At 36.7% G+C, this 27,706-nt stretch overlaps 1 protein-coding gene across 2 annotated transcripts; it reads right to left on the bottom strand.

Annotated features, from left to right (window-relative positions):
• Positions 1 to 17: 17 nt before the first annotated feature.
• NIPSNAP3A (nipsnap homolog 3A) lies at positions 18 to 19,821 on the bottom strand. 2 transcript variants are annotated; one of them, XM_047701045.1, is made up of 6 exons: positions 19,636 to 19,821; positions 16,326 to 16,536; positions 13,948 to 14,106; positions 12,056 to 12,205; positions 947 to 1,033; positions 18 to 853 (listed from the first exon to the last, which is right to left on the bottom strand). In XM_047701045.1, exons 1-6 carry the CDS (start codon positions 19,693 to 19,695, stop codon positions 777 to 779), a joined length of 744 nt encoding a protein of 247 aa, XP_047557001.1. In that variant the 5' UTR covers positions 19,696 to 19,821; the 3' UTR covers positions 18 to 776. The 2 variants fall into 2 exon arrangements, with proteins under 2 accessions (XP_047557001.1, XP_047557002.1); XM_047701046.1 differs by lacking the exon at positions 19,636 to 19,821 and adding an exon at positions 19,434 to 19,569.
• Between the last annotated feature and the right edge of the window lie 7,885 nt (positions 19,822 to 27,706).

The following is a 27,706-nucleotide window of genomic DNA, read 5'->3' as shown; positions in this document are numbered from 1 at the left end:
AAAAAAGACTCAGAATTTATTTGAAGGCTTTTATTAGGGCAAACATTTTCATAACCATAAATATCTCATTATCACAGATAGATTGTTCCAGGTATCTCTGTTAAATAGTAATCCAAAGTGAAGTAATAGAAAAATAAATTGTAAATGAAGGTATTTCAGCATATAAACCAATGAGTCTTCAACAGTTTTCAATATGAGGATCTAATAACATTATTTTCCACATAAGTAATTATTAATGTAAAAGCCAGAATTAATAGAGATGATACAGATGATACTGTACTTTTCCATAATAAACATGTTTAATATTTTTATGAATCCCATTCAGTATTACAAAATAAATTTTACTGGACAAAAACTTTTAAAATTTCAGAAAAATAGACATGAGAAGGTTTCCAATGTATATAAATAATTTAAAAATATTATTATAGGCATGGAAATGTGACATAGTCACTTCAACATAAGGAAATGCTATAAAAGCAGAGGGTTGTCAAAACAGAGTACAAGAGACACTCTGAAACAATGAAAAACCAAGATCTTGTAGGAATGACAAGAATTTTTAATGTATGACAGATACTAAAATGCCAAAGGGAAAATGAACAGAACTATTTCCTCATGGTAGTGACAATGGGCAGACCAGCTTTTAAAAATGCAAAGGACATAGCAAATTAACTTACCACCTCCTTCAAATAAAAATGAGAATCTCTTGGGAGAATTTAAGCACCATAGCAGGCACATCTTATAAAAGTTAGTGAAATGCTTTGTATTTCAATGGAAAACTATTTCAATGGTGAAAATGACATAGGAATCAGAAGCATATTCTGCTGAGACTCAAGGAAGTTAACACTTTCCCGAACTGGAAAAAAAAAATTCCATAAGAAGGCATATAAAGTTAAAAACTGAATCAATTTTGTTGTATGAATAATACATGCACGGAGAAATAGCTTACCAGCTGCCACAACCCTGGGATCCTCATGAGACTGATGTCGCCCAGCTGCACGACTGTCTGCACTCTCATTCCACCAAAGAACGTGAACTGCAGAAATAAACCAAAAATAGCTTCTAAAGACTATAGTGTTACTACAAGTAAGAAATACAGAAAAATTAATCAGAAATATTAAGTCTTGTTCTTTAAATCAAAATAGTGAATAACAGAAAGGTAACATTAAATATGTTAGTAATAAGATTTCAGAGGGGGTCAGAGATTTGGGAGAGAAATTTATAAATTAATTAATCAAACAGGTTTTATAGATGAAGAAACAGAAGGGTGGAAAGGTAAAGTAAATAACACTAAACACACAAGTCTAGAATGAGGCTTCATGACTTTCTAATACATTTTAGTTTATTTAAAAAAGGAAGATTATAAAAATTGTGTGTACTAATGAAAATTTTGATGATATGAAGAAGCAAATTAAAAGTAGCATAATTTTAACCATTTCGAGAGAACCTCTATTGACATTTAGCACACTTCCTTTAAACAAATGAGTAAAATCAAATTAGGGTGATACTATATATTACACTTACCAACAGATTCAACAATGCATATTTCCCATGGCAGTAACCTTAATTTTTAATGGCTATGTGAATTCTTCCCTATAGATATAAGAACTTCTTATCCAAACCCCTGACCAATTAGATTAATATTTTATTATTTTTTTGAAATATGGAATATTTTTGTGCATAACATTTTATAAATTTTTAATTATTACAAAGTAAGATATGTTAGCTGTATAGGAAAATGTGGATAAAAAGAGAAAAAAGGAGTCATTTCTATACCACCTAGAAAAAAAATGCTTTTGTATTTGCTGTATTTCTCTCCATATTTATGTGTATATATACATGTACTTTTATGAATATTTATACACAAACATAAAAGTTTGTGGTTATATAAATACATGATGTAAATGATACATATATTTTTTCTGGATTATATTCATATTACATAAAAATGTTTCTTTATTGTAAACAATACTGACATAAACATTAGAGCAGCATCTACACACGTATCTGTAATAATTACAAAGCTGATGACGACTACTATTAATATCTCTTGGGTGTTGATTATGTGCCAGACCTGGTTTTAAGCATTTTGCATGTATTAACTCATTTAGTCTTCACAATAATTTTAGGTGGTTGATTATTAGTATCATTTTATGGATGAGGAAACTAAGGCACAGTGAGGTTAAGTAACTTACCCAGGGTCACAAAGTTTTAAGTGGTGAAGCTGGGATTCAAACCCAGGCAGTCTAGATCTGAATATTTTCTTAATATAAACTCCTAAAATTTCAATTGGGAGAACCAAACAGTATATCTTATATATATAGACATTTATAAATATACAGTGTATATAATATACACTGTCCTCCAGAAATGATGTACCGATTTATACTCAGCATATTACCATTCTCCTAGTACACTAAGAATGGATTAAGATTAAAAAGTGTGTGTGGAGACACATTTTCTTTCTTTTTTTTTTTAAGGATTTATTTTAGAGAGAACACACATGTGCATGAATGGGGGAAGGGCAGAAGGTGAAGGAGAGAGAGCATCTCAAGCAGACTCCCTGCTAAGTGCAGAGCCCAATTCAGGGTTTAATCTCATGACCCATGAGATCATAACTTGAGCCAAAAATCACAAGTTGGACACCTAACTGACTGAGCCACACAGGCGCCCCAAGATTACAGTGTGTGCACACATATTTTTAATAACTTAATCCTTGCAAAAATTATACGTGTTCATTATAGTAAATTAGAAATGTTAAAAAACCTTTAATCTCATTATTTAAATATGGCTATATATTTTATGTCATTTCAAATTTCCTTCTTGTATAACTAAACACACCTACATATCCATGCATATTTCCTTAATATTGGCAAAGATGATTCAAAAAATTAAGGTTTTTTGCCCAAGGCAGCCTCAGACTGGCCTCTTAACAACACAGGAACCAAACCCTGCCCACAATTGGCAAAAAGCACCATTGCAGCAACTGGACTGAAGGCAAATGTGGCTCAGCCACAATAGTACGGTGATGCAACATACGTAAGAGTCACTCTGGAAGGGCCAGTGAACAGGGGACACTGCACTGCAGAGCACTACATAACCTGTTCTTCATAAGGCCATTACTTGCCTAACACATAGAAACAGACACAGAGAGTTAGACAAAATGAAGACACAGAAGACTATGTCCCAAATGAATCAACAGGACAAAATCCAGCCAGAGAACAAAATGAAACAGAAGCTACATACCTGATAGAGAATTTAAATTATGCTCATAAATATACTCACTGGACTTGAGAAAATATCTCAGTGAGACCCGCAAAAAAGAGACAGAAAATATAAAAAAGAGCCAGGGAGAGATGAACTCTGTAAGTGAAATTAAAAAATACACTAGAGGGAATATATAATATATTAGAGGAATAATATTAGGGACCAATAAGCTGGAAGACTATAATGGAAAACAATCAAGCTGAACAGGAGAAAGCGAAAAGATTAATTAAAAAAATGAGAAGGGTTAAGGGAACTCAGTGACACGGTCAAGTGTGATAACATTCACATTATAGGGATCCCAGAGAAAAGAGACAAAAGAGCCAGCAAATTTATTTGAAGAAATAATAGCTGAAAATTGGAGAAGGAAACAAATTCAGATTCAGGAGGCACAGAGAATGTCCAACAAAATCATCCCAGGAGGTCCACATCAAAACACTAATTAAAATGGCAAAAGTACTGAAAAAGAGAAAAATTCAAAAGCAGCAAAGAAAACAGTTACATGTAAGGGAAATTCCATAAGGTTGTATCAACTGATTTTCCAGCAGAAACTTTGCAGATGAGAAGCAAATGGCATGATATATTCAAAGTGCTGAAAGGGAAAAACCTGCAACTGAGAAAACGCTATGCAGCAAGACTATCATTGAGAATAGAAGGAGAGATAAAGAGTTTCTCAGATGAATCAAATTTAGAAGAGTTCACTGTCAGCAAACCAGCCTTACCAGAAATGTTAAAGGGGATTCTTTGAATGGAAAGGGAAGACTGTAAGCAGAAATAAGAAAAGGAGGAGAGGAAAAAAATTCCAGAGGTATGTATAAACTTAATAAAAGTTAAGTTAATAATTAATATTAAGTTAATAAAAGATTAATCACTTATAAAACCAGTATGGAGGTTAAAGACAAAGCACTAAAATCAAGTATATCAATAGAAATCAAGTCAAGAGATTCACAAAGAGATGTAAAGTATGACACCATATACCTAAAACATAGAGGGCAGAGGAGTAAAGATTTAGTGCTTTAAAATGGGTTCAAGCTTAAGTGACCATCAACCTAATATAGACTGCTGTATTTTAACCTAATGGTGACCACAAGTCAAAAACTGGAATAGACACACAAAAAATACAGAGAAAGGAATCCAAGTATATCACTAAAGAAAGCCACCTAACCACAAATGAAGAGAGAAGGAATAGAGAATAATAAATTAAAAAAAAAACAGAACAAATTACACAATGGCAATAAGTACATACCTATCAATAATTACTTCGAATGTAAATGGACTAGATACTCTAATCTAGGTGACTGAATGGATAAGAAAGCAAGACATCTATATGCTGCCTACAAGAGACTCAGTTCAGACCTAAAGACACAAGCACAAGCAGACTGAAAGGGAAGGGATGGGAAAACATTTATCATACAAATGAAAAGAAAGCTGGGATAGCAACAAATAGAATTGGAAACAAACAATGTAATGAGACATAAAGAAGAACACTACATACTCACAAAGGGAACAATCCGAAAAGAATATGTAACAATTGTAAATCCGTACCTATCATGGGAGCATCCAAATGCATGAAGCAGCTATTAACAAACATAAAGGAAGTAATCAATAGTAATACAAAAATAATAGAGGACTTTTACACCCCACTTACATCAATGGATAGATCATCCAAACAGAAAATCAACATGGAAACAGTGGCTTTGAATGACACATTAGATCAGATGAATCTAAAGGTATATTTAGAATATCCGCATCCTAAAACAGTGGAATACACATTCTTTTAAGTGCACATGAAACATTCTCCCGAATACATCACATGTTAGGCCACAAAAAAGTCTCAACAAATTAAAAAAGACTGAAGTTATACCATATATCTTTCCCAACTACAATGCTATGAAACTAGAAATCACAAGGAAAAATTCTGGAAAGACCACAAATACATTGAGGTTAAATAACATGCTCATAAACAATGAATGGGTCACCACGAAATCAAAGTGGAAATCAAAAAATACCGGAGACGAATGAAAATGAAAACACAAGGGTCCAACATCTTTGGGATGGAGCAAAAGCTGTTCCAGGAGGGAAGGTTTTAGTAATACAGATCTACCTCAAGAAGCAAGAAAAATATCAAACACCTGAACCTTACCCTGAAAGAAGCTAGAAGAAAAGGAACAAACAAAACCAAAACCAGTAGAAGGAAATAAAAGAGCAAAGAAATAGAAACAAACAAAAAAAATGGAACATATCAATGAACCAGGACTAGTTCTTTGAAAAGATCAACAAAATTGATAAACCTTTACTCAGACTGTTCAGAAATAGAGAACGAGGATTAAATAAAATCAGGAATGAAAGAGGAGAAATAACAACCAGCATCACAGAAATACAAAGAATTAGAGAATATTATGAAAAATTATATGCCAACAAATTGGACAACCTAGAAGAAATGGATAAATTCCTAGAAACATAAAACTTCCTAAAAGTGAATCAGGAAGAAACAGAAAATTTAAATAGACTGTGTAAATGATGTAATTCAAACACTGATCAAAAAACTCCCCAAAAGTCCAGAACCAGATGGCTTCACAGGTGAATTCTGCCAAACATTTAAAGAAGAGTTAATACCTATTCTTCTCATACTATTCAAAAACAAAGAAGAGGAAGGGAAGCCTCCAAATTCATTCTATGAAGCCAGCATTACCCTGACAACAAAACTAGATGAAGACATTACAAAAAAGAGACCTACAGGCCAGTATCTCTGATGAACTTAGATGCAAAAATCTACAACAAAATATGAGCAAACTGAATCCAACAATACATTAAAAAAATCATTCACCATAATCAAGTGGGATTTATTCCCAAGATGCAAGGGTAGTTCAATATTTGCAAAGCGATCAACATGATACATCACATCAATAAGAGGATAAAAACCATATGATCATTTCAGTATATGTAGAAAAAGCATTTGACAAAGTATAACATCCACTCATGATAAAAAACCCTCAACAAAGTGGGTTTAGAGGGAACATATCAATATAATAAATGCCGTATGAGAAAAACGCTATGCTAACATCATACATCATACTTGATGAAAAACAGAGCTTTTCCTTTGCATTCAAGAACAAGGTAAGAATGTCTACTCTCAACAATTTTTATTCAACATGGTATTGGAAATCCTAGCCACAGCAGTCAGACAACAGAAATAAATTAAAGGTATCTTTTTTTTTTAAATTTTATTTGACTGAGAGAGAGAGGCAGCGAGAGACAGAATACAAGCTGGGTAGTGAGAGAGAGAGAAGCAGGCTTCCCACTGAGGAGGCAGCCCGATGCGGGGCTCGATCCCAGGGCCCTGGGATCATGACCTGAGCCAAAGGCAGAGGCTTAATGACCGAGCCACCCAGGCGCCCCTAAAGGTGTCTAAATTGGTAAAGAAGAAGCAAAACTCACTATTTGCAGATGGCATAATACTATATATAGAAAACCCTAAAGACTCCACCAAATATTACTAGAACTGGTAAATGAATTCAGTAAAGCTGTAGTATACAAAATCAACATACAGAAATCTATTGCACTTCTATATACAAATAATGAAGGAGCAGAAAGAGAAATTAAGAAAACAATCCCATTTATAATTGCATCAAAAATAAATACCTAGGAATAAACTTAACCAAGAAGGTGAAAGACCTGTATTCTGAAAACTATGAAACACTGATGAAAGAAATTGATGATGACACAAATGGAAAGATGTTCCATGCTCATGGATTGGGAGAACCAATATTGTTAAAATGTCCATATTGCCCAAAGCAGTCTACAGATTTAATTCAACCCATCAAAATACCCACAGCATTTTTCACAGAACTGGAATAAATAATCCTAAAATTTATATGGAAGCATAAAAGACCCCGAATAGCCAAAGTGATCTTGAAAAAGAACAAAAAAACTGGATGCATCATAATCCCAAATTTCAAGATACACTACAAATCTGTAGTAGGTACCAGCATAAAAACAGATGCATAGATCCATAGATCAATGGAACAGAATAGAGAGCCTGGAAATAAACTGATAACTATATGGTCAATTTTCAGCAAAGGAAGCAAAAGAAAAAGTCTCTTCAGTTAATGGTGCTGGGAAAATGGGCCAGCTACATGCAAAAGAATGAAACTGGACCACTTTTTTTCACTATACACAAAAATAAACTCAAAATGGATTAAAGACCAGAGGCCGAAGGCAGCGGCTTAACCCACTGAGCCACCCAGGCGCCCGATGATGATCTTTTAATGTGTCTGTTGGCCATCTGTATGCCTTGTTTGGAGAAATGTCTGCTCATGTCTTCTGCCCATTTTTTAATTGGATTATTTGTTTTTTGGGTGTTAAGTTGTTTAGGTTCTTTATATATTTTGGGTGTTTAACTCCCTATCAGATCTATCATTTACAAGTATCTTCTCTCAGTAAGTTGTCTTTTAGTATTGATGATGGTTTCTTCTGCTGTACAGAAGCTTTTTTTTTTTTAATTTTTAAAAGATTTTATTTGAGAATAAGAGAGAGTGCACATAAACCAGGGGAGAGGCAGAAGGAGAGGGAGAAGCAGGAGCCTGACATGGGTCTTGATCTCAGGACTCTAGGATCATGACTTGAGCCAAAGGCAGACACTTAACCAACTGAGCCACTCAGGCACCCCAGAAGCTTTTTATTTTGATGTAGCCCCAATAGTTTATTTCTGCTGTTTCCCTTGCCTTAGGAGTCATATCAAGAAAGATGTTGCTATAGCTAATGTCAGAGAAATTACTGCCTATGTTCTCTTCTAGGAGTTATGGTTTTAGGTCTCACATTTAGGTCTTTAATCTACTTTTTAAAAAAGATTTTATTTATTTATTTAAGACAGAGAGAGAGAGAGAGAGAGCAAGAGAGAGAGAGAATAAGCAGGGGGCAGAGGCAGATACAGGTTCCCCAGAGTAGGGAACCCTATATTTGGCTTGATCCCAGAACCCTGGGATCACATGAGCCGAAGGTAGCCACTTAACTGGCTGAGCCTGCCTCTCTGCCTACTTGTGATCTCTGTCTGTCAAATAAATAAATAAAATCTTAAAAAAAAAGGATTTTATTATATAAAGCTCAAACTTTGTACCTCTCAAAATATCTAAATAAAATAAAAAAGGAAAAAATTAATATATACATACATACATATTTCTACAAATGACTACTAAAAATATATTAAAGAAGATTCAGATTAAAACAATAATGAGATGTCAGTATTTACCTAATAAGGATATATTATATAGATATAGTATTAGACAGGTTAGAGAAAAATGAGTTAAACTTGTAGGGTTCATATCTGCTTTCTCTTCCCTCAAAAAAATTGACAATATAAATAAAAAGGCTTATCTGTTTGTATTTGACATTTTTTAATTTTTAATTTTTCATTTATTTTTTTAATTTCAGTGTAAGTAACAAACAGTGTTATATTAGTTTCAGGTGTACAATATGGTATTTCAATAATTCTATACATTACTCAGTACTCATCATGATAAGTGTACTCTTAATTCCCTTCACCTATTTTACCCACTCTTCCACCACCTCCCCTCTAGCAACAACAGTTCTCTATATTTAAGAGTCGGGGGTTTTTTTGTTCTCTTTTTTTCTGTTTGGTTTCTTAAATTACATTATAAGTGAAATCATAATGGTATTTCTTTCCCAGATTGACTTATTTCATTTAGCATTATATCCATTAGCATTATATCCATCCCTGTGTTGCAGATGGCAAGATTTCATTCTTTTTATGGTTCATCAATATTCCATTAGATAGATAAATGGATGGATGAATGGTTAGATAGATAGATAGATAGATATCACAACTTCTTTATCCATTCATCTATCAGTGGAACTAGGGTTGCTTCCATATCTTGACTACTGTAATTAATGCTGCAGTAAACACCTGGGTGCATGTATTTTTTCAAATTCATGTTTTCATATTATATGTGTAACTATCCAGTAGTGGAATTACTGGATCCTATGTTAATTCTATTTTTAATTTTTTGTGGAACCTCCATACTGTTTTCCACAGTGGCTGCACCAGCATGCATTCCGACCAACAGCACATGAGGGTTCCTTTTTTCTCCACATCCTTGCCAACACTTGCTGTTTCTTGTGTTTTTATTTTAGTCATTCTAACAGATTTGAGGTGATATCTCATTGTGGTTTAGATTTGTTTTGATGATGATCTTTTTTTTTTTAAAGATTTTATTCATTTATTTGACAGACAGAGATCACAAATAGGCAGAGAGGCAGGCAGAGAGAGAGAGAGAGGGAAGCAGGCTCCCCGCTGAGCAGAGAGCCCAATGCGGGACTCGATCCCAGGACCCTGAGATCATGACCTGAGTCGAAGGCAGCGGCTTAACCCACTGAGCCACCCAGGCGCCCCATAAAATCATTCTTTTATAACAAAATTATTCTTTTTTCCCTTCATAGTTTCTTCATATGCTTTTTTTGCTTAGAAATACTGTTTCCATACACATTATTAAATAAATTCACTGTATTTTTTTAGTAATTGTATGAATTCAATTTTTTAATTGAAATCCATAATGCATCTTGATTTTATTTTAGCATATGGTATGAGACAGGCATCTAATATTTTTTTGTCCTCTTCATATATTTTCCAGGTTGAATATACATCTATAACATATGTATTGGAAGTTGACTTTATGAGCTCAGTTGTGGATATGTTAGCTTTTGAGATGCCTGTTGGACATAAAGTGGAGAAGATGAAGAGGCAACCGGATATTATAAGTCTTTCAAATATTTATTAGCTATTCTTAGTCATTTTTCCTCTCAGGTAAACTTTACAAACATTTTTCAGAGTTTGCCACAAGAAAACTCTCTGAAATTCTGATTGGAATATCTTTCAAGTTTAAAAAAATTAAATATCTTAGGGGCATCTGGGTGGCTCAGTGGGTTAAGCCTCTGCTTTTGGCTTGGGTCATGATCTCAGGGTCCTGGGATCGAGCCCTGCATCGGGCTGTCTGCTCAGTGGGGAGCCTGCTTCCCCTCTCTCTCTGCCTGACTCTCTGCCTACTTGTGATCTCTCTCACTCTGTCAAATAAATAAAATCTTTAAAAAAATATATATAAAGTGAAAAAAAAAATCTCAAATAGATATTAAATTAGTAAACCATATGCTTATATCATATATATATATATATATATATATATATATATATATATATATGTTATATATACCTAATGGTGGAATATGGATAATTTTTTTTCTTTGGGCTTGTCCATGTTTTCAATATTTATAATAACTACATGTTGCTTTTTCACCCATAAACAATCTTTCTACCCAAAGTAATGCTATTTATAAAAAAAATCACAGGAGCATCTGAGTGGTGCAATTAAATGTCTGACTCTCAGTTTTGGCTCAGGTCATGATATCAGGGTCTTGAGATTGAGTCCTTCATTGGGTGCCACACTCAGTGTGGAGTCTGCTTATGACCCTCTCTCCCTCTGCACCCCCCCACTGCTCTCTCTCATGTGCATGTGTGCTCTCTCTCTCTAGAAATAAATTTTTTAAAAAGATTTTATTTATTTATTTGACAGAGAGTGCTCATAAGTAGGCATAGAGACAGGCAGAGAGAGATGGGAAAGCAGGATCCCCGCTGAGTGGAGAGTCTGATGCGGGGCTCGATCCCAAGACCCTGGGATCATGACCTGAGCTGAAGGCAGAGGCTTAACCCACTGAGCCACCTAGGCACCCAGTTTTTTAAAAAAAACGTTACAAGAAGCACAACTTTCTAGTTACAAGATAAGTAAGTTTTAGAGATGTAATATACAACATGATGACTACAGTTAACAATTCTATATTGTGTGTATATATATATGTATTTTTAAAAGGTTTTATTTATTTGGGAGAGAGAGAGAGAATGAGAGAGAGAGAGCATGAGACGAGAGAGGTCAGCGGGAGAAGCAGACTCCCTGCCGAGCAGGGAGCCTGATGTGGGACTTGATCCTAGGACTCCAGGATCACGACCTGAGCCAAAGGCAGTCACTTAACCAACTGAGCCACCTAGGCACCTATTCTATACTGTATATGTGAAAGCTGAAAGAGTAGATCTTAAACGTTCTCATCATAAAGAGAAACAATTTGTAACTCTGACGTGATGGATGTTAACTTATTGTGGTGATCACTTCACAACATATAAATATATTAAATCATTATGTTGCATACCCTAAACTTATATGTCAGTTATATCTCAATAAAACTGGGGAAAAAAGGAAAAAAAATCATTAAAAATACATTCAGAGGAAAATAAAGTGATAAAAGAAATAGGTGAACCTTTCAGGTTCCTTCCAGTATTTAAAATTCTATCATTTTGATATATCAGGGAAAAGAACAGTATTTAAAAAAAAAAATTTATAAGGTGAAAAACATTCTAAATAAGATGTAAAACAGGGCGCCTTGGTGGCTCAGTGGTTTAAAGCCTCTACCTTTGGCTCAGGTCATGATCCCAGGGTCCTGGGATCAAGCCCCACATTGGGCTCTCTGCTCCATGGGGAGCCTGCTTCCTCCTTTCTCTCTGCCTGCCTCTCTGCCTACTTGTAATCTCTGTCTGTCAAATAAATAAATAAAATCTTAAAAAAAAAAAGATGCAAAACAGGTATGCTCAACCCTTAAAATTACAAAACTAAAACTTGGGCAAAAAAAAGCAAAATATACTCCATAATGAGAACAGAGAAAAACTGACCAAAGGAACTTAATGTGGATCACTCATGTATTTTGCAATTTCATAAGAAGAAATGGACAACTGTACCTCTGTTGAGCACTCCATATTCTGCATGGAACACTCCAACTAGTTTTGTGTAGCCTCGATTGATGTGAGCATGAACTGCCCTTTTAAATGGGTCACCCCACAGAGCTGGCCCACCAGGTTTCATCTGGAAAGTAGCTAGTTCATAGATTCCTAGAACAGGGAGAAAAATAATTATTTTATAGAACACATACAAGCAATTTCTAATCATGTTCAGTTTGGTTCCAATGGAAGGCGAACTACATCTATAGATTTTGAGGATCATACTGCATACCTATAGGCATATTTATTAATAATCTGCATTGTTCTTCTTTGCTTTTATGTTTAGAAAGTCCTTGTCCTAGTTTAAGGGTCAGTCATTAAACTTATCATACATAACCAACAAGAATGGTTGGAATCTATAGTTCGGGTATTATCCTAAGCTATTTTTAATCTATAAAATTTGTCAAAAGTTAGTAAGAATTTATAATGTAGTAGTATTTTTTAGTTGCCTGAGTCTGTAGTTTTATAAAAAAATGAATAAGGAAGTATTTCTAGCCTCTTATAGTTCCATTCTTCTTACCAGTTTCTACTAACTTATCTTTCTATATAATTTCCTCTGTAAGATTCCATTTCCAACAGGAACAGCAAGCAAATAATATACGTGAAGTGACTGTCTCCGAGTTTGTTTTTTTTAAAGATTTTATTTACTTATTTGACAGACAGAGATCACAAGCAGGCAGAGAGGCAGGCAGAGAGAGAGGGGTGGGGAAAGCAGGTTCCCTGTTGAGCAGAGAACCCGATGCGGGGCTTGATCCCAGGACCCTGTGGGGCTCGATCCCAGGACCCTGGGACCATGACCTGAGCTGAAGACAGAGGCTTTAACCCACTGAACCACCCAGACATCCCTGTCTCTGAGTTCTGAGGAAAAAAATAACTCTAAAGAAGATGGGTTTTATTATTCCTAAATATCTGGGTAAATACTTGAAAAGCATTTTACCTTCTGGATAGAAGGACAGACCAGGTGAAGAGAAGGAAACCAGGGGACAAGCAGATTTAGAAAATACAAGAAAAACATACACAAGTTACTGAAGAATCAGGAATAACACAGAGGAAAAGAACTAAGATTTGATACTTTTTGAGAAGCCAACTAATTCATTTAGTTAGTGCTGAAAGCTGAGGGGAAGCTAGGGGGATAAATTTCCAAATAAGATTTTCAAATCTCTTATAATCTAAAATGCACTACAAAGTTGGGAATAATGGGGGAAATAAAACAACGCTTAAATTAGTTTATTCTTTTGCTAATCTGACCTTTGTTTAAAACTGGATTGAGGTAATCATTTCTTTAAGTCAGCAAGAAGTGAAATCAGCAAGAAGACAAATCTTTAGGAATTACTTTCAAACTGAGAAGTAAGAAAGAGGAAGACACGAGAGTTAGACTAGAGTAATATAGCTTGGTAGTTCCAGTTAATTCATTCCCCTAGTCAATTTAATAAGCAAATATATACTTAAGATTTAAGATTAGTTGTCATTTATGGAAAAATACTTTTATATTTACAAGTTTATATTATTTTAAAATTATGACAGAGTATCACATACTATTCCTCACCTACCCACAGATGTGTTCTCTGCTCCCAAGGCCCAACTTCTCAACCTTTACTGACCATGTCAACTTTTTCTATCATATAGCTAGCTTTAAGAATCAATAAGATACCAATATGGAAAAACACTTCATTATTTAATGGTCATTTTTTAAAAAAGGTAAGCTAAGAGCACCAATTTATTTTTATCTGAACAACATACGTTCCTATATTAAACAAAGATTAACTTTTCTCGTAGAACTTGAGTTTTTATAGCTTAAAATCTTCAGTGTTTTCTCTGTCAGAATTCAAAGTGATTAAGAGGGGAGGACTTACCTTTTTTTGGAGGCTTTTCTAGTTTGCACCATGGCACCAGATAAGTAATCTCACTCTCTTGTTTATCAATAAGAGCCAAATTGGGAATGAGGTATTGCTCTTGCCATTCCTTATCTTTGGCCAATGCTTTCCGAACTTGAGTCCGATGAGCAAAATTATCTATGGGAAAAGAAGGAGTAAGAAAACCAAAAATTATTAATTTAAAATCACCTGTACTTTTTCTGGGTTTCATTCAATTCACCAAGTGTTCATTAGGACACAGAAGTACACTGTATTGTATCACTGGAGAGAACATACAGATGTGACATCTGTCCCCAAGTTTCTCATGGCCTGAAAGGGCAGTAGAAATGTAAACAACTAATGATAATGTCATACCGTGGGCTCTACAGGCTCTACCACTTAGTAGGCAGTTGTGTGACTTAGGTTAAGTTATGAAATCTTTCTGTGCCTATTTCTTACTCTGTAAAATGGGGATAATGATATAGTATCTCCCTCTAGGACTGTTTAGATTAAATGAATTAGTACACAAGAGGAGCTTACAACAGTGTTGGGAGCCTCGTTAGAACTCGGTATACATTAACTAGTCTTATTAACTGAGGCATTTAAATTATAGCAGCAGTTTAGAGTGTTTTTCTGTGGTGGTGGTGGTGATGGTGATCAGGTCAAGAAATACCTTGAATTACATTTAAGGTAAATGAAATTAAGATGCACTTTGACAGTTATTGCTTTGATCTAACAGTTTCCAAAGGAATAGGGCTGATTCTCTGTCATCCCCTCTTTTTACTTAGTACTATTTCTCTTCTTTTTGTTTCCCAAACAAGTACGTATTTTTGCTAACATATGGGCCCAGTACTACATTGAACTATAAGGGCTTCATAAAACTAATGGTAAAATAGTTTTCTATGGTTCATGCTGAGGATAAAGAATAATATCTATCTTAGAGCTTAAGTAAGTTTTATCAGGATTGCACTAGCAGATTTTTTTTGTTTTTGTTTTTGTTTTTTGTTTTTAACTGGGATACAATTCAACTGGTGGTGCATTCAAGCATAAATTGTGTTTTTTTTTTTTTTTTTTAAGATTTTATTTATTTATTTGACAGAGAGAAATCACAAGTAAGCAGAGAGGCAGGCAGAGAGAGAGGAGGAAGCAGGCTCCCTGCTGAGCAGAAAGCCCAATGTGGGGCTCAAACCCAGGACCTGGGATCATGACCTGAGCCGAAGGCAGCGGCTTAACCCACTGAGCCACCCAGGCGCCCCATAAATTGTGTTTTAATGGGGTTTGTTTTACTACAATTGGGGAAAAACCTCTAAACTATGGACAAACTAAGTATAGAATGAGCACTTTTCACATTAAGGTATTTTATGACTATTAACTTTGGACACTGATGACCAAATACTAAATGAAATTATCAAAAGTTTTTTGGATATTATGATGTACTACTGTGGACTTCAGAAAGATTAGACAATGGAGTAACATATATTCTGGGGATTCCTTCAACCATACTCCTGCCTCTACTAAACCAGGGGTGGATCAGCTTCAATATGAGAAGAACTCTAATTCCTTTTCTTTTACTTCCCTAAACTAGTAAAATGACAGTGAAGAGAAATAAAACTGTGTATAGAAATAAAACTGTTCCAAAACCTAACAGATTTATTATATCTTACAGAAGGTTGAGGGCTTCAAAGTTTAGTATCATCTCCTATTCTGTTTCACTAGAGCCCCCGACATTTGAATGATTTGTTAAAACACTGATATCCAGTTATAACTTCAATTAAAAAAAAATTCTACTTTCCTCTTAATTATCTTAACCCACCTGGGTTCTTGAAATCATTGCTTTAAATTTTTCATAAACCGGGGCGCCTGGGTGGCTCAGTGGGTTAAGCCGCTGCCTTCGGCTCAGGTCATGATCCCAGGGTCCTGGGATCGAGCCCCGCATTGGGCTGTCTGCACAGCAGGGAGCCTGCTTCCCTTCCTCTCTCTCTGCCTGCCTCTCTGCCTACTTGTGATCTCTCTGTCAAAATAAATAAATAAAAAAATCTTAAAAAAAAAATTTTTATAAACCATCTTTACAATCATCTATTCTTAACTTTTCTTAAGAATTAAAGTGTGGTTCATAATTTTATGACTTGAAATCTGAGATGCCATTTTCTTACTTTCACATTCTCATATGGCAATGAAAGGTTCCAGCAATGGGTTACTATAGGTATACCACTGGGAGGCACAATCACTGAATTTATTTTTTGGTATTGCTATTTAAAAGTTTTACTTCACCTGTATGTATTTATAGCAATATAGATTCAAGAACTAAGTAGCTAAGTTATGGGTAACATCTAACGGAATGAGAATCGGTACTGAATACTTAAGCTGATGACTCATACCATACTTCCATATATGAAACACTTTATTCATTCTGCCTCCAAATTCTACACTCCAGTATCCAACCAATTCAGAGTGAGCTGTCCGAAGATGAATGTTTTTCTTAGTATTTTCCAGGAACTCATTCATCTTTGAGGGCTTAAGATAATAGGTACGAAATTCATAGACTGTTCCATCGTATTGTCTGGGGCCTGTAGCAAAGGATGAGCACACCTGAAGAAAGATAAGGCAAATTTAAGTATTTTGGGAAGGTCCAGTTATAACACTATGCCACAACCAAACCCAGGTGCCCCGAGTGCCGTATTCTTGATTGCCACTGAAATCATGATTTAAGGGTTGTGAGATCCCTACCTCCAGCTCTGAGCTGAGCCTGGAGCCTGCTTAAGGTTCTCACTCTCCCTCTGCCTCTCCCACTGTGCTCTCTCTTTAAAAAAAAAAAAAAAAAGGCGGGGCGGCGGAGGGCGGGGGCAGAGCGCCTGGGTGGCTCAGTGGGTTAAAGCCTCTGCCTTCCGCTCAGGTCAGGATCCCAGAGTCCTGGGATCCAGCCCTGCGTCAGTCTATCTGCTCAGCAGGGAGCCTGCTTCCTCCCCCATCTCTGCCTGCCTCTCTGCCTACTTGTGATCTCTGTCTGTCAAATACATAAATAAAATCTTAAAAAAAATAGGATAGGAATTTAGTAGGAATTTAACTAATGTAACAGTAAACTGTGGCCTATCCAATTGCATTGTAATACAGAATGCGTAAAGCTAGTAAAGGCAAAAAAGTCGAGTCACAATTGTCTGATTCATTTTTTTTTAATTTTTTTTTTATTTTAAAGATTTTATTTATTTGACAGAGAGAGATCACAAGTAGACAGAGAGGCAGGCAGAGAGAGAGAGAGAGGGAAGCAGGCTTCCTGCTGAGCAGAGAGCCCGATGTGGGACTCGATCCCAGGACCCTGAGATCATGACCTGAGCCGAAGGCAGTGGCTTAACCCACTGAGCCACCCAGGCGCCCTTTTTTTTTTTTTAATTTTAAGAGAGATTTTATTTATCCATTTATTTGAGACAGACAGAGTTCATATGAGAGGGGTGGGGGATGTGGGTGGGGGTGGGGAGGAGCAGAGGGAGAGGGATAAGCAGACTCTGCTGAGGGAGGAAGCTCCCTTAACTGGGTCTCAGGACCCTGAGATCACGACCTGACCTGAGTTGAAGCCAAGAGTTGGACACTTTACCCTCCTGAACCACCCAGGTACTCCTGAGTCATGTTTTTCATTATAGATGCAGTCTAAAGAAAGGCATTTAACCCACCCAGCTATATCATGTTAATGGAAATACTTTTTAAGAACCATTAGTTCCTTTTCTAATAGTCCTATATTCACTATGTAAATTTGATTTGGTTCTCTGAGTGAACTGGACTTTCAGCGGGAAATGCTTTGCCAGAAATTATCCTCTTTGTGTTTATATGTGTGTATATACACACAGATATATGTATATAAACACAGACACACTCATATGGTATTCTAATTTACGAATCCATCTTACATAAGTTTGGTTAGCATGTGCACATTTCCTAAAGCTGATTACATCAGCATAATCTATTATAATAGTTTTCATACCTATAAAGCTATGGATGAATTTTGGGCTTACGCTACCTGGTAAACAATCAAAAGCAGTAGGCTTCTTGCTCTGACATATATGTATATATGTGATCTATCTGTATGTTTTACAAAGCACAATGGTATTTTACTTGTGTATAAGGCTGAATTATAATAAGCTATTTTGAGTTCATCCCATTCATGTCTATGATGAATATATATTCTTATTGTCTGATTGACATTTGCCATCAAAAATAATGGCAGCTGCCGCTAGGTTTGGCAGACATTCTTTTTTGTACCGTTTTACTAATCTAATAACAATGCTATGCAAATGAAAACTGCTTAATATTTATAGCTTAAAAATATTATAAAATATAAATGTATCAAAACTAGGCCAAAGGGGTACTTGAAACAACTGCTTTTAAATTGTTTTTTTTTATGGACCTTGTATTTGGAGAACAAAATAAGTGACCACAGGTGCACATTTTTTATTATCTTCTGCAGAAGAGTACAATAGGAAAGCTTAGGGAGAGGTTAACAGCAATGAAGCAATGAGATGTGTATGTGTGTGGGAAGGGGTACATTGATCTTTGTTGAGGGGAACTGTGCAGCCACAATCCAGGACCCGTATGCTAAGGAAGGAAACGAGTGCTTCAGGCCCCCTAATCTCCAAAGAAAGGCTCATTTTCCACAGCACTCACTTCCAATTCACTTATGAGAACCACTGGCTGACATTTAATAAAGTCAAAGTTCAGAATAAAGTTTTCCGGAATAACTCAGCCCTGCCCCAGTAGAGTGAGAATCAGGAAACATTAAAGACTGGATTGCTAATCTTGGTCATCGTTGGTTCCTCAGTCTTCAGCAGACCGTCTGTCTCTAGAATAGGTTCATCCCCTTCGACTTGTACCCTTCGAGAAAAGTACAAGCCTAAGTGTCAGAGGGGGGAAAAAAAAAACAAAAACCCTGCAGATGTGCAGAATAGGCTAAGTCCCGACAGTTAAGGCTGAATCACAAAAATCTATTACGTACGTTTCTCATCTAAGGTTAAGTGAGGTCATCATCATGTTTGCTATGAGGTTCCTGGCCCCATCTGGCTAAGACACCCCCAGCAAAAGGCAATGGGCAGGATGTTCCACCACCCGCACCTTGGCCCTCCTCTTCAAGGTTCTCTGCCAAACGCTCGGAAGTTATGTACATTTCGTTTAACTGCGACGGGGGCGGGGCGGTTCTTTTGCCCGCGGTAAGGTTGGCCTAGCTCTCTTCTACCTTCTGTCTAGAGGGGGCGGTGGCTTGTCAAACGACAAACGACAAAATCAGTAGGGAAGTTTCGACCAGCAAGCAAAGCACCAGGCACTGGCCCCAACGTGGCAAACGCAGCAGCCTGAGCTTCAGGGGTGTCCTCAGGGCTTCCTGGCACCTAGGCCAGAAAAATCCTGTTCGCGGTTGGTCGCGAATTGGCCGGGAGACGACACTGGCCACCGGACCATCCCCGAACTGCGCACTGCTTCCTCCCGCGCGTCCTGGGATGCCCCACCTGCGGGATCTGGGGCAGCCACTAGAACTTCCGCGGCGGTTCCACGCCCGCTATCTGCACCGACGAACCGGATGACCGCATGCGCGGCTCTCGCAAGCCTGGGCGAGCAAAATTGGGCAACGCATGCGCGTGGCCGCGAGCTCCCCGCTAACGCCCGCTCCCCTCCCCCAGGGAACGGCTTGGCCGTCCGGGCGGCGGGTACCTGAGGCGCGAGCGTCCGCGCAGCCAGAGCCCTAGTCAGGCCGCTTCGGAGGACGAGCATGGCGGGGCTTCGGGCGCTGGGAAGGACAGCCAGCCGGTACTCTTTCTTAGATTCTTCCTGTTAAGACTTAACCGCCTGGAAAAGAGCAGCGACTAGATTACTGGCGGACGCAGGCGGGGGCGGGACTCGGCGGCTTCAGCTCCGCCTCTGGTGCGGGAGGCTCGGGCACCGCCGGGAAGGCTCGCGTGCTCCGTGGCCCAGCGCCGGGCGCGTTCGGAAGGCACGTGCCCTTTGGTCCTTGGCTTGTTTCCTCAGACTCTCTTACCCCAGCGTCAGAGGGCGCGTTAGGATTGTGTGAAGGCGGAGACCGTTTCTGTTCCACCTTTCTGAGTCCATCACCATGTCTCCACGCGCAGCCGAGCAACAGTTCTTAAGAGTTCGTTTGCAGACTGCGAGTGCTTGCCCTTTGAGGAGGGCGTATGATGCGTGCGCCCGTAACGCTGTGCATTTAAAATCGTGGAGCTCTTTGCCGTGGTTCATCTTTAGTCGGGGTGATTTACGTAAAGACCAGAGAGGCTTCACTTCACCTCATCCTCTTTTCCTAATCGTCACCCCAGCATGACCCCGTAAGGCTTCTAATAATTTACGTTGTATTTCTCAGGAGCTCAGAATGAGGGTGCCGAACCAGACGTGAAAAAGTCAAAGTTAAACATACACTGTTAAAAACTAGATAATTCTGTAAACTTTAAAAGCAAAACAGCCGACTTCTGATCTAGTTAGTCAGTAGTCCCTGTCTCTGGTTATCGGTGACCAAGATAACATCTTCAGCATTTCAAGCTGTTTCTTCTCATGCCTGTTAGTATATTTTTAAATAATAGGTGTATTCTGCTATTTCTTGATTTTTTTCAGTTATAGTCAAAATATGTTGACCTTTATGCAAGAGGATTTAAGCCTCTTATATACCACTCTACCAAAATAATTTTCCTTCCAGCGTCTAATGCTTACATTAAAAATAGTTAATTGATTTCATTAATTTGCATTATCTACATTGTGTTACTGTTAACATTCTTGTTAATAATTACATCATTGCAAACATTAATGCCATATTACTTACATTATTAGGACTAGGGAATTAGTTGTGCCTTGTGCGAAGACCTTTTGGTGATGCATTCAGCAGGGAGTAGACTTTTGAAAATTATAATTCCAGAGGGGGTGAGTCAGTTTTTCTGGATGACGGGCATCCATTTCTAATATAGACAAAACAAAAGTATCTGTACCCAGACTGAATCTTTAATGTTTAAATTTATTTTCTTAGCTCCCTCTGGAATTAACTCATTCACTCATTCCATCCATATTTGTTAAATTTCTTTTATGTTTCAAGCACATTTGCAGTGACTGGGGTACAGAATTGAACAAAAGATAGCGTTCTTATCCCCTTAGAACTTAAAGGTTAGGGGAAACAAAGGAAGAGAAAAATATGCCAGAGATTAATCAATACTCTGAGGAAGAATAAAGTAAGATCTGAAGAATACAAAGTGTTGGAGAGAGGTAGCAGAGACTGTTAGCTGTTTATCATTTTCCATTCACCTTCTGGTTCCCTTTTTTAAAAATTTGCAGTAGAAACTATGCAGCTTGGTGCAGTCATGTGACTGAGTCCTGGGCAGCGCATTTATGACTTAACTGTAATTGATCTTAGGCAGTGTAGGAGGGGTGATTCTCCTCTTTGGCCCTTTCCTATTTCTACATGCTGAAATGTGTATATAATGGGAAAAGCTTTTGAATTGTGTGGTAGAAGCCACATGCTGGAGATGGTTCTAACACCAGGGAACACCATGCTGGGAGCTGTGGGCTGCCTATCTCTGGATTTATTTTACAAGAGAAATCATCTTCTAGTTTAAGCTACTGCTATATGGTTTAAACCTATGACTATCATCAATAGGAGGATGACTATTTTATTTTTCTCTCTCTTTCATTTGTTTCTATTATTTTCTTTATACCATTCACTTACTGATGACAAAATTCTTTGCCAAAAGTATACATTTTTTTTCTCAATGTGATTAAACCTATTAATCAGCTTATCAGTTTCATCTAATAGAGTTATCTTTTGGGAATTCTTTGTGCTCTTGCTCCAGTGTGGATAGTTGTTTTCTAAGGTGACATGGTAATACTTCTGGGATCTTCTTTCGCTAATATCCTGGGGAATAATATTTGCCTTGTTTTCCAACTCCTGTTTTCAGGATCTTGTCTTTTTTTCCCCCTCCTAATTTTAGGGAGGGAATTAAACTTTTGAGAACTTCATTTCTAAAACTGTATTTTATCAACCCTCTTAATTTATAGTTTGGTTGGGTATAAAATTCTACATTGGCAGTAGTTTTTCCTCATATTTTTAAAGGTAATGATTCCTTGCATTATAGCTTCTAGTGAAAAATTTATGCCACTCTGATTCCTGATTTTTTGGTATGTGACTTGTTTCTCTCTGGAAGCTTTTATGTTTTTCTCATTTTTCCTGATTTTCTGAAATTTCACAATAATGTGCCTTGGAATAGTCCACCCCCCCCCCCCCAATCTATTATTTCAGTAGACCCTCTCCAATCTGGAAACTCTTAAGTTGTGAAAAATTTATTGTTTCATGAATTTTGTCTATCAGCTTATATTTGGAGTGAGACCAAAAAAAGTTGACAGCTATATGAGTATGGGTAGGTCTTGTTAAGTAATGGACTTCAGTGTAATGTGACTTGACTGGACCTTCAGTGGACTTCTCTCACCTCAACTGTTACTGTCTGCCAGTTATTTCTTTTGTCTAGTAAGATTTCCCCTGCAAAGAAACTTTCAGTATCCATCTGTGAGGTATAATCTTTACTGCCAGGTTCCTGACGTTGAGGAGGGAAGGAGGCCAGAGATCTCAATATTGGTAGTCTTTCAGGAATCTATTAATTAGCATAGGTAAATTTGCTTTTACAAATTAACACCAAAAGTGTGTTAGACTCAAACTTATTTTTTATAAGAATCCAAAGTGAGTTTTCCTAGTATGTAAGCAGCTCTTCTATACATGTTGAATTAAGGACACAGTTTTCTTTCACTTTGTCATTTTACTATTCCCTGGAATCTCATCCATAACTAATCGCTTCTAGCCAGCAGAAAGATCTTCTAAAAGGAAAATGTGTACAAGATAGGAGTAAAATTTACAGCTATAATGTAGGGATAGATGAACATTGGTAAGTGGTATCAGGTGCTTAAGACAATCAGTTTCTCACAGGATTTAATTATCCTCAAAATGCTGTAAGTTAAGGTTTATCTACCTTTAGAAGGGAGAAAGGTAAGACTCACAGAGATTAAGTAATTTCCCCAGATTCACTGCTGCTAAGTGGCCCAGCCAGTGTTTAAAGGCAGATTGTAAAACAAATTCAGTCTACCATTTACATATATATATTTAATTTTATTTTTTCAGTGTTCTAAGATTCATTATTTATGCACCACACCCAGTGCTCCGAGCAATACGTGCCCACCTTAATACCCACTACCAGGCTCACCCAACCCCTCACCCCCATCCCCTTCCAAACCCTCATTTTGTTTCTCAGAGTCCACAGTCTCTCATGGTTTGTCTCCCCCTCTGATTTCTCCCAACTCAATTCTCCTCTCCTTCTCCCAATGTCCTCTGTGTTATTCCTTATGCTCTACAAGTAAGTGAAAGCATATGATAATTCTCTCTGCTGACTTATTTCACCCAGAATAATATTTTTTCTTCATAAATATTTATTTTATGTTATTTCATTATGATAAGTACTCTTTAATCCCCATCACCTGTTTCACTTACCACCCCCCATCCACCCCTCTTCTGGTAACCATCAGTTTGTTCTCTATAGTTAAAAGTCTGTTTCTTGCTTTGTCTCTTTCTCTCTCTTTTTTCCTTTGCTCATTTGTTTTGTTTCTTAAATTCCTCATATGAGTGAGATCATATGGTATTTGTCTTTCTCTGACTGACTTATTTCACCTAACATTATCCTCTCAAGGGGTGCCTGGGTGGCTCAGTTGGTTGGATGAATGCCTCCGGCTCAGGTCATGATCTCAGAGTCCCACGATCGAGTCCTACATCAGGCTCCCAGCTCCATGGGGAATCTGCTTCTCCCTTTCACCTTCTCACCTCTCATTCTCTCTCTCTCAAGTGAATAAATAAAATCTTAAAAAAACAAAAAAACCATTATCCTCTCTAGCTCCATCCACATCATTGCAAATGGCAAGGTTTCATTCTTTTTATGGCTAAATTATATTCCATTGTGTATATATACCACATCATCTTTATCCATTCATCTATCAGTGGACAGTTGGGCTGCTTCCACAGTTTCACTCTTTCAAATAATGCTTCCATAAACATGGTGCATGTATCCCTTTGAATTGGTGTCTTTCTATTTTGGTGGCAAAATACCCAGTAGTGTATTACTGGATTGTAGAATAGTTCTGTTTTTAATTTTTTGAGGAATTGCCTTACTGTTTTCTACATTGGCTCCACCAGTTAGCATTCCTACCAACAATCAACAGGGTTCCTATTTTCCCACACCCTTTCTCACACTTGTTGTTCCTTGTGTTTTTGATTTTAGCCACTCTAACAGGTGTGACGTGATATATCATTGTGTTTTAGATTTGTATTTCCCTCCTGATGAGTGATGTTGAACACCTTTTCATATGTGTGTTGCTGATCTGTATGTCCTCTTTGGAGAAATGTCTATTCATGTCTTCTGCCCATTTTTTTTTAATTGTCCCTTTTCTGCCATAGGAAAGTGGTTTTTGTTTTTTATTTTTTTTTGTTTTTGTTTTTGTTTTAACTAACATATAATGTATTATTTGTTTTAGGGGTAGAGGTCTGTGCTTCATCAGTCTTTTTTTTTTTTTTTTTTTTTTTTTTTTTTTTTTTTTGTGCTTCATCAGTCTTACACAATTCATAGCACTCACCACAGCACATACCCTCCCTAGGGTCCATCACCCAGCCACACCATCTCTCCCCCTACACAACAACCCTCAGTTTGTTTTCTGAGATTAAGAGTCTCTTATGTTTGTCTCCCTCTCTGTTTCATCATGTTTCATTTTTCCCTCCCTTCCCCTATGATCCTCTGTCCTGTTTCTCAAATTCCTCATATCAGTGAGATCATATGATAATTGTCCTTCTCTGATAGGCTTATTTTGCTTAGCATAATACTCTCTAGTTCCATCCATGTCATTACAAATGGCAAGGTTTCATTTTTGATGGCTTCATAGTATTCCGTGATACATATACCACATCTTCTTTATCCATTCGTCTGGTGATGGACATCTAGGTTCTTTCCATAGTTTGGCTATTGTGGACATTGCTGCTATGAACATTTGGGTGCATGTGTCTGCCCATTTTTTAAATGGAGTAATTGTCTTTTGGGTGTTGAGTTGTGTAAGTTCTTTATATATTTTGGATACTAATTCTTTATTAGATATGTTATTTGCAAATAACTTCTCCCATTCAGTAGGTTGTCTTTTGGTTTTGCTGATAGTTTCTTTCACTGAAAGCTTTTTATTTTGGTATAGTCCCAACAGTTTATTTTTGTGTCAATGTCCCTTGCCTCAGGGGACCTATCTAGAGAAATGTTACTATGGCCAATGTTGGAGAATTACTGTCTGTGCTCTCTTCAAGGGTTTTTATGGTCCATTTCTCACATTTAAATCTTTAATCCATTGAGTTTATTTTTATGTATGGTGAAAGAAAGTGGTCCAGCTTCATTTTTCTCATGTGACTGTCCAGTTTTCCCAGCACCATTTGTTGAAGAGACTCTTTTTCCCACTGTATATTCTTTCCTCCTTTGTTGAAGATTAATTGACCATGTAATTGTGGGTTTATTTCTGCATTTTGCATTCTATTTCATTGATATATGTGTCTATTTTTTTTGCCAATACCATTCTGTTTTAATTACTGCTGTTTTGTAATATAATTTGAAATCTTCAATTGTGATACCTCCAGTTTTGTTTTTGATTTTCAAGATTTCTTTCACTATCCAGGCCCTTTGTGATTCCATACAAATTTTAGGATTGTTTGTTCGAGTTCTGTAAAAAATGCTGTTGGTATTTTGATAGGGATTGCATTACATCTGTAGATTGCTTTGTGTAACATAGATATTTTAACAATATTTATTCTTCCAGCCTTTGAGCATGGAATGTCTTTCCATTTCTTTGTATTGTCTTGAATTTGTTTCATCAGTGTTCTATAGTTTTCAGAGTACAAGTGTTTCACCTCTTTAGTTATGTTTATTCCTAGATATTTTATGATTTTTTTGTACACTTATAAATGGGGATGTTTTCTTAATTTCACTTTCTGCTGCTTCATTATTAGTGTATAGGAGTGCAACAGATTTCTGTACACTGGTTTTGTGTCCTGTTGCTTTACTGTATTCATTTATTAGTTCTAGTATTTTTTTTTTTTTTGGAGTCTTTAGTGTTTTCTATATATAGTATCCTTTCATCTGCAAATCATGAGAGTTTTATTTCTTACCAGTTTGGATGCCTTTTGTTTGTTTTAGTTGTCCAATTGTTGTGGCTAGGACTTCTCTTTCTATGCTGAATCAAGTGGTGAGAGTGGACACTCTTGTCTTATTCCTGACCATAGAGGAAAAGCTCTCACTTTTTCCCTGTTAAGGATGATGTTAGCTGTGGATTTTTCATTAGTGGCCATTATTGTGTTGAGATATATTCCCTCTAAACCTACTTTGTTGAGGGTTTTTTAATCGTGAATGGATGTTGTACTTTGTCAAATGCTTTTTTAATGTCTGTTGAAATGATCATGTGATTTTTATTCTATTATTAATATGACATATCACATTGATTATTTTGCGAATATTGAACAATGTTTGCATCCTGGGAATAAATCCCACTTGATCATGGTATATGATTGTTTTAATGTATTGTTGCATTCAATTTGCTCATAATTTGTTGAGGATTTTTTTCATCTATATTCATGAGAAATATTGTCCTGTAGTAGTCTTTTTTGTGGTGTCTTTATCTACTTTTGGTCAGGGTGATACCTCGTAGAATGAATTCCTAAGTTTTCCTTCCTCTTCTATATTTTGGAGTAGTTTAAGAAGAATAGGCATTAATTCTTCTTTAAATATTTGATAGAATTCTCCTGTGAAGCCATGTGGTCCTGGATTTTTGTTTTTTGGGGAGTTTTTTTGATTGCTGATTCAATTTCATTGCTGGTAATTTGTATGTTCAAATTTTCTATTTCTTCCCACTTTATTATTGGTAGATTATGTATTTCTAGGAATTTGTCCATTTCATCTACGTTGTCCAATTTGTTGGCATATAGGTTTCCATAATATTCTCTTAGAATTGTTCATATTTCTGTGGTTTGGGGTGATTGCCATTTCTCCTCTTTCATTAGTGATTTTTTGTATTTGGGTCGCCCCCCTCTCTTTATGAATCTGGCTAGAGATTTATCAATTTTGTTAACCTTTCCAAAGAACCAGCTTTTGATTTCTTCAATCTGTTCTATAGTTTTTTGGTTTTTTTCCCCCTTCTACATCATTTATTTCTGCTCTAATCTTTATTATTTCCTTCCTTTTGCTAGGTTTTGGGTTTGTTTGATTTTCTTTTTCTACCTTCCTTATGTGTCAGGTTAGGTTCTTTACTTGAGATTTCTCTCGTTTCTTGAGTTAAGCCTGTATTGCTGTAAACTTCCACTTTAGAACCACTTTTGCCGCATCCCAAACATTTTGGACTGTTGTGTTTTCATTTTCATATGTTTCTATGTAATTTTTAATTTCTTCTTTGATTTCTTGGTTGACCATTCATTGTTTAGTAGTATGTCATTTAACTTCCATAGCATTATGGTCAGATAAAATTCTGGTATGAATTTGATTTTTTGGAATTTGTTGAGGGAGGTATGTATGTATGTATGTATGTATTTATAGATTTATTTATTCATTTGAGAGAGAGATAGTGTATGTTTGATCCAGGGGAAGAGCAGAGGGAGAGGTAGAGAGAATCTCAAGAAGACACCCCACTAACCACGGAGCCCAATGGGGGTCTTGATCTCACAACCCTGAGATCATGACCC

Source organism: Lutra lutra, chromosome 13 (genome assembly GCF_902655055.1).
Source record: "Lutra lutra chromosome 13, mLutLut1.2, whole genome shotgun sequence".
Classification (NCBI taxonomy): Eukaryota; Metazoa; Chordata; class Mammalia; order Carnivora; family Mustelidae; genus Lutra; species Lutra lutra.
Note: the sequence above shows the minus strand (reverse complement) of the source record. Positions and strands in the feature narration are given on the sequence as shown.

Excerpts from the sequence above, each read along its gene's own strand:
- NIPSNAP3A (XM_047701045.1), bottom strand. The coding sequence starts at position 19,695 with ATGCTCGTCCTCCGAAGCGGCCTGACTAGGGCTCTGGCTGCGCGGACG. Across the intron at positions 14,107-16,325 it reads GTTTCATATATGGAAGTATG|ATAATTTTGCTCATCGGACT; the intron begins GTATGAGTCATC and ends CTTTTCCCATAG. Across the intron at positions 12,206-13,947 it reads AGAAAAGCCTCCAAAAAAAG|GAATCTATGAACTAGCTACT; the intron begins GTAAGTCCTCCC and ends TCCCTGTTCTAG.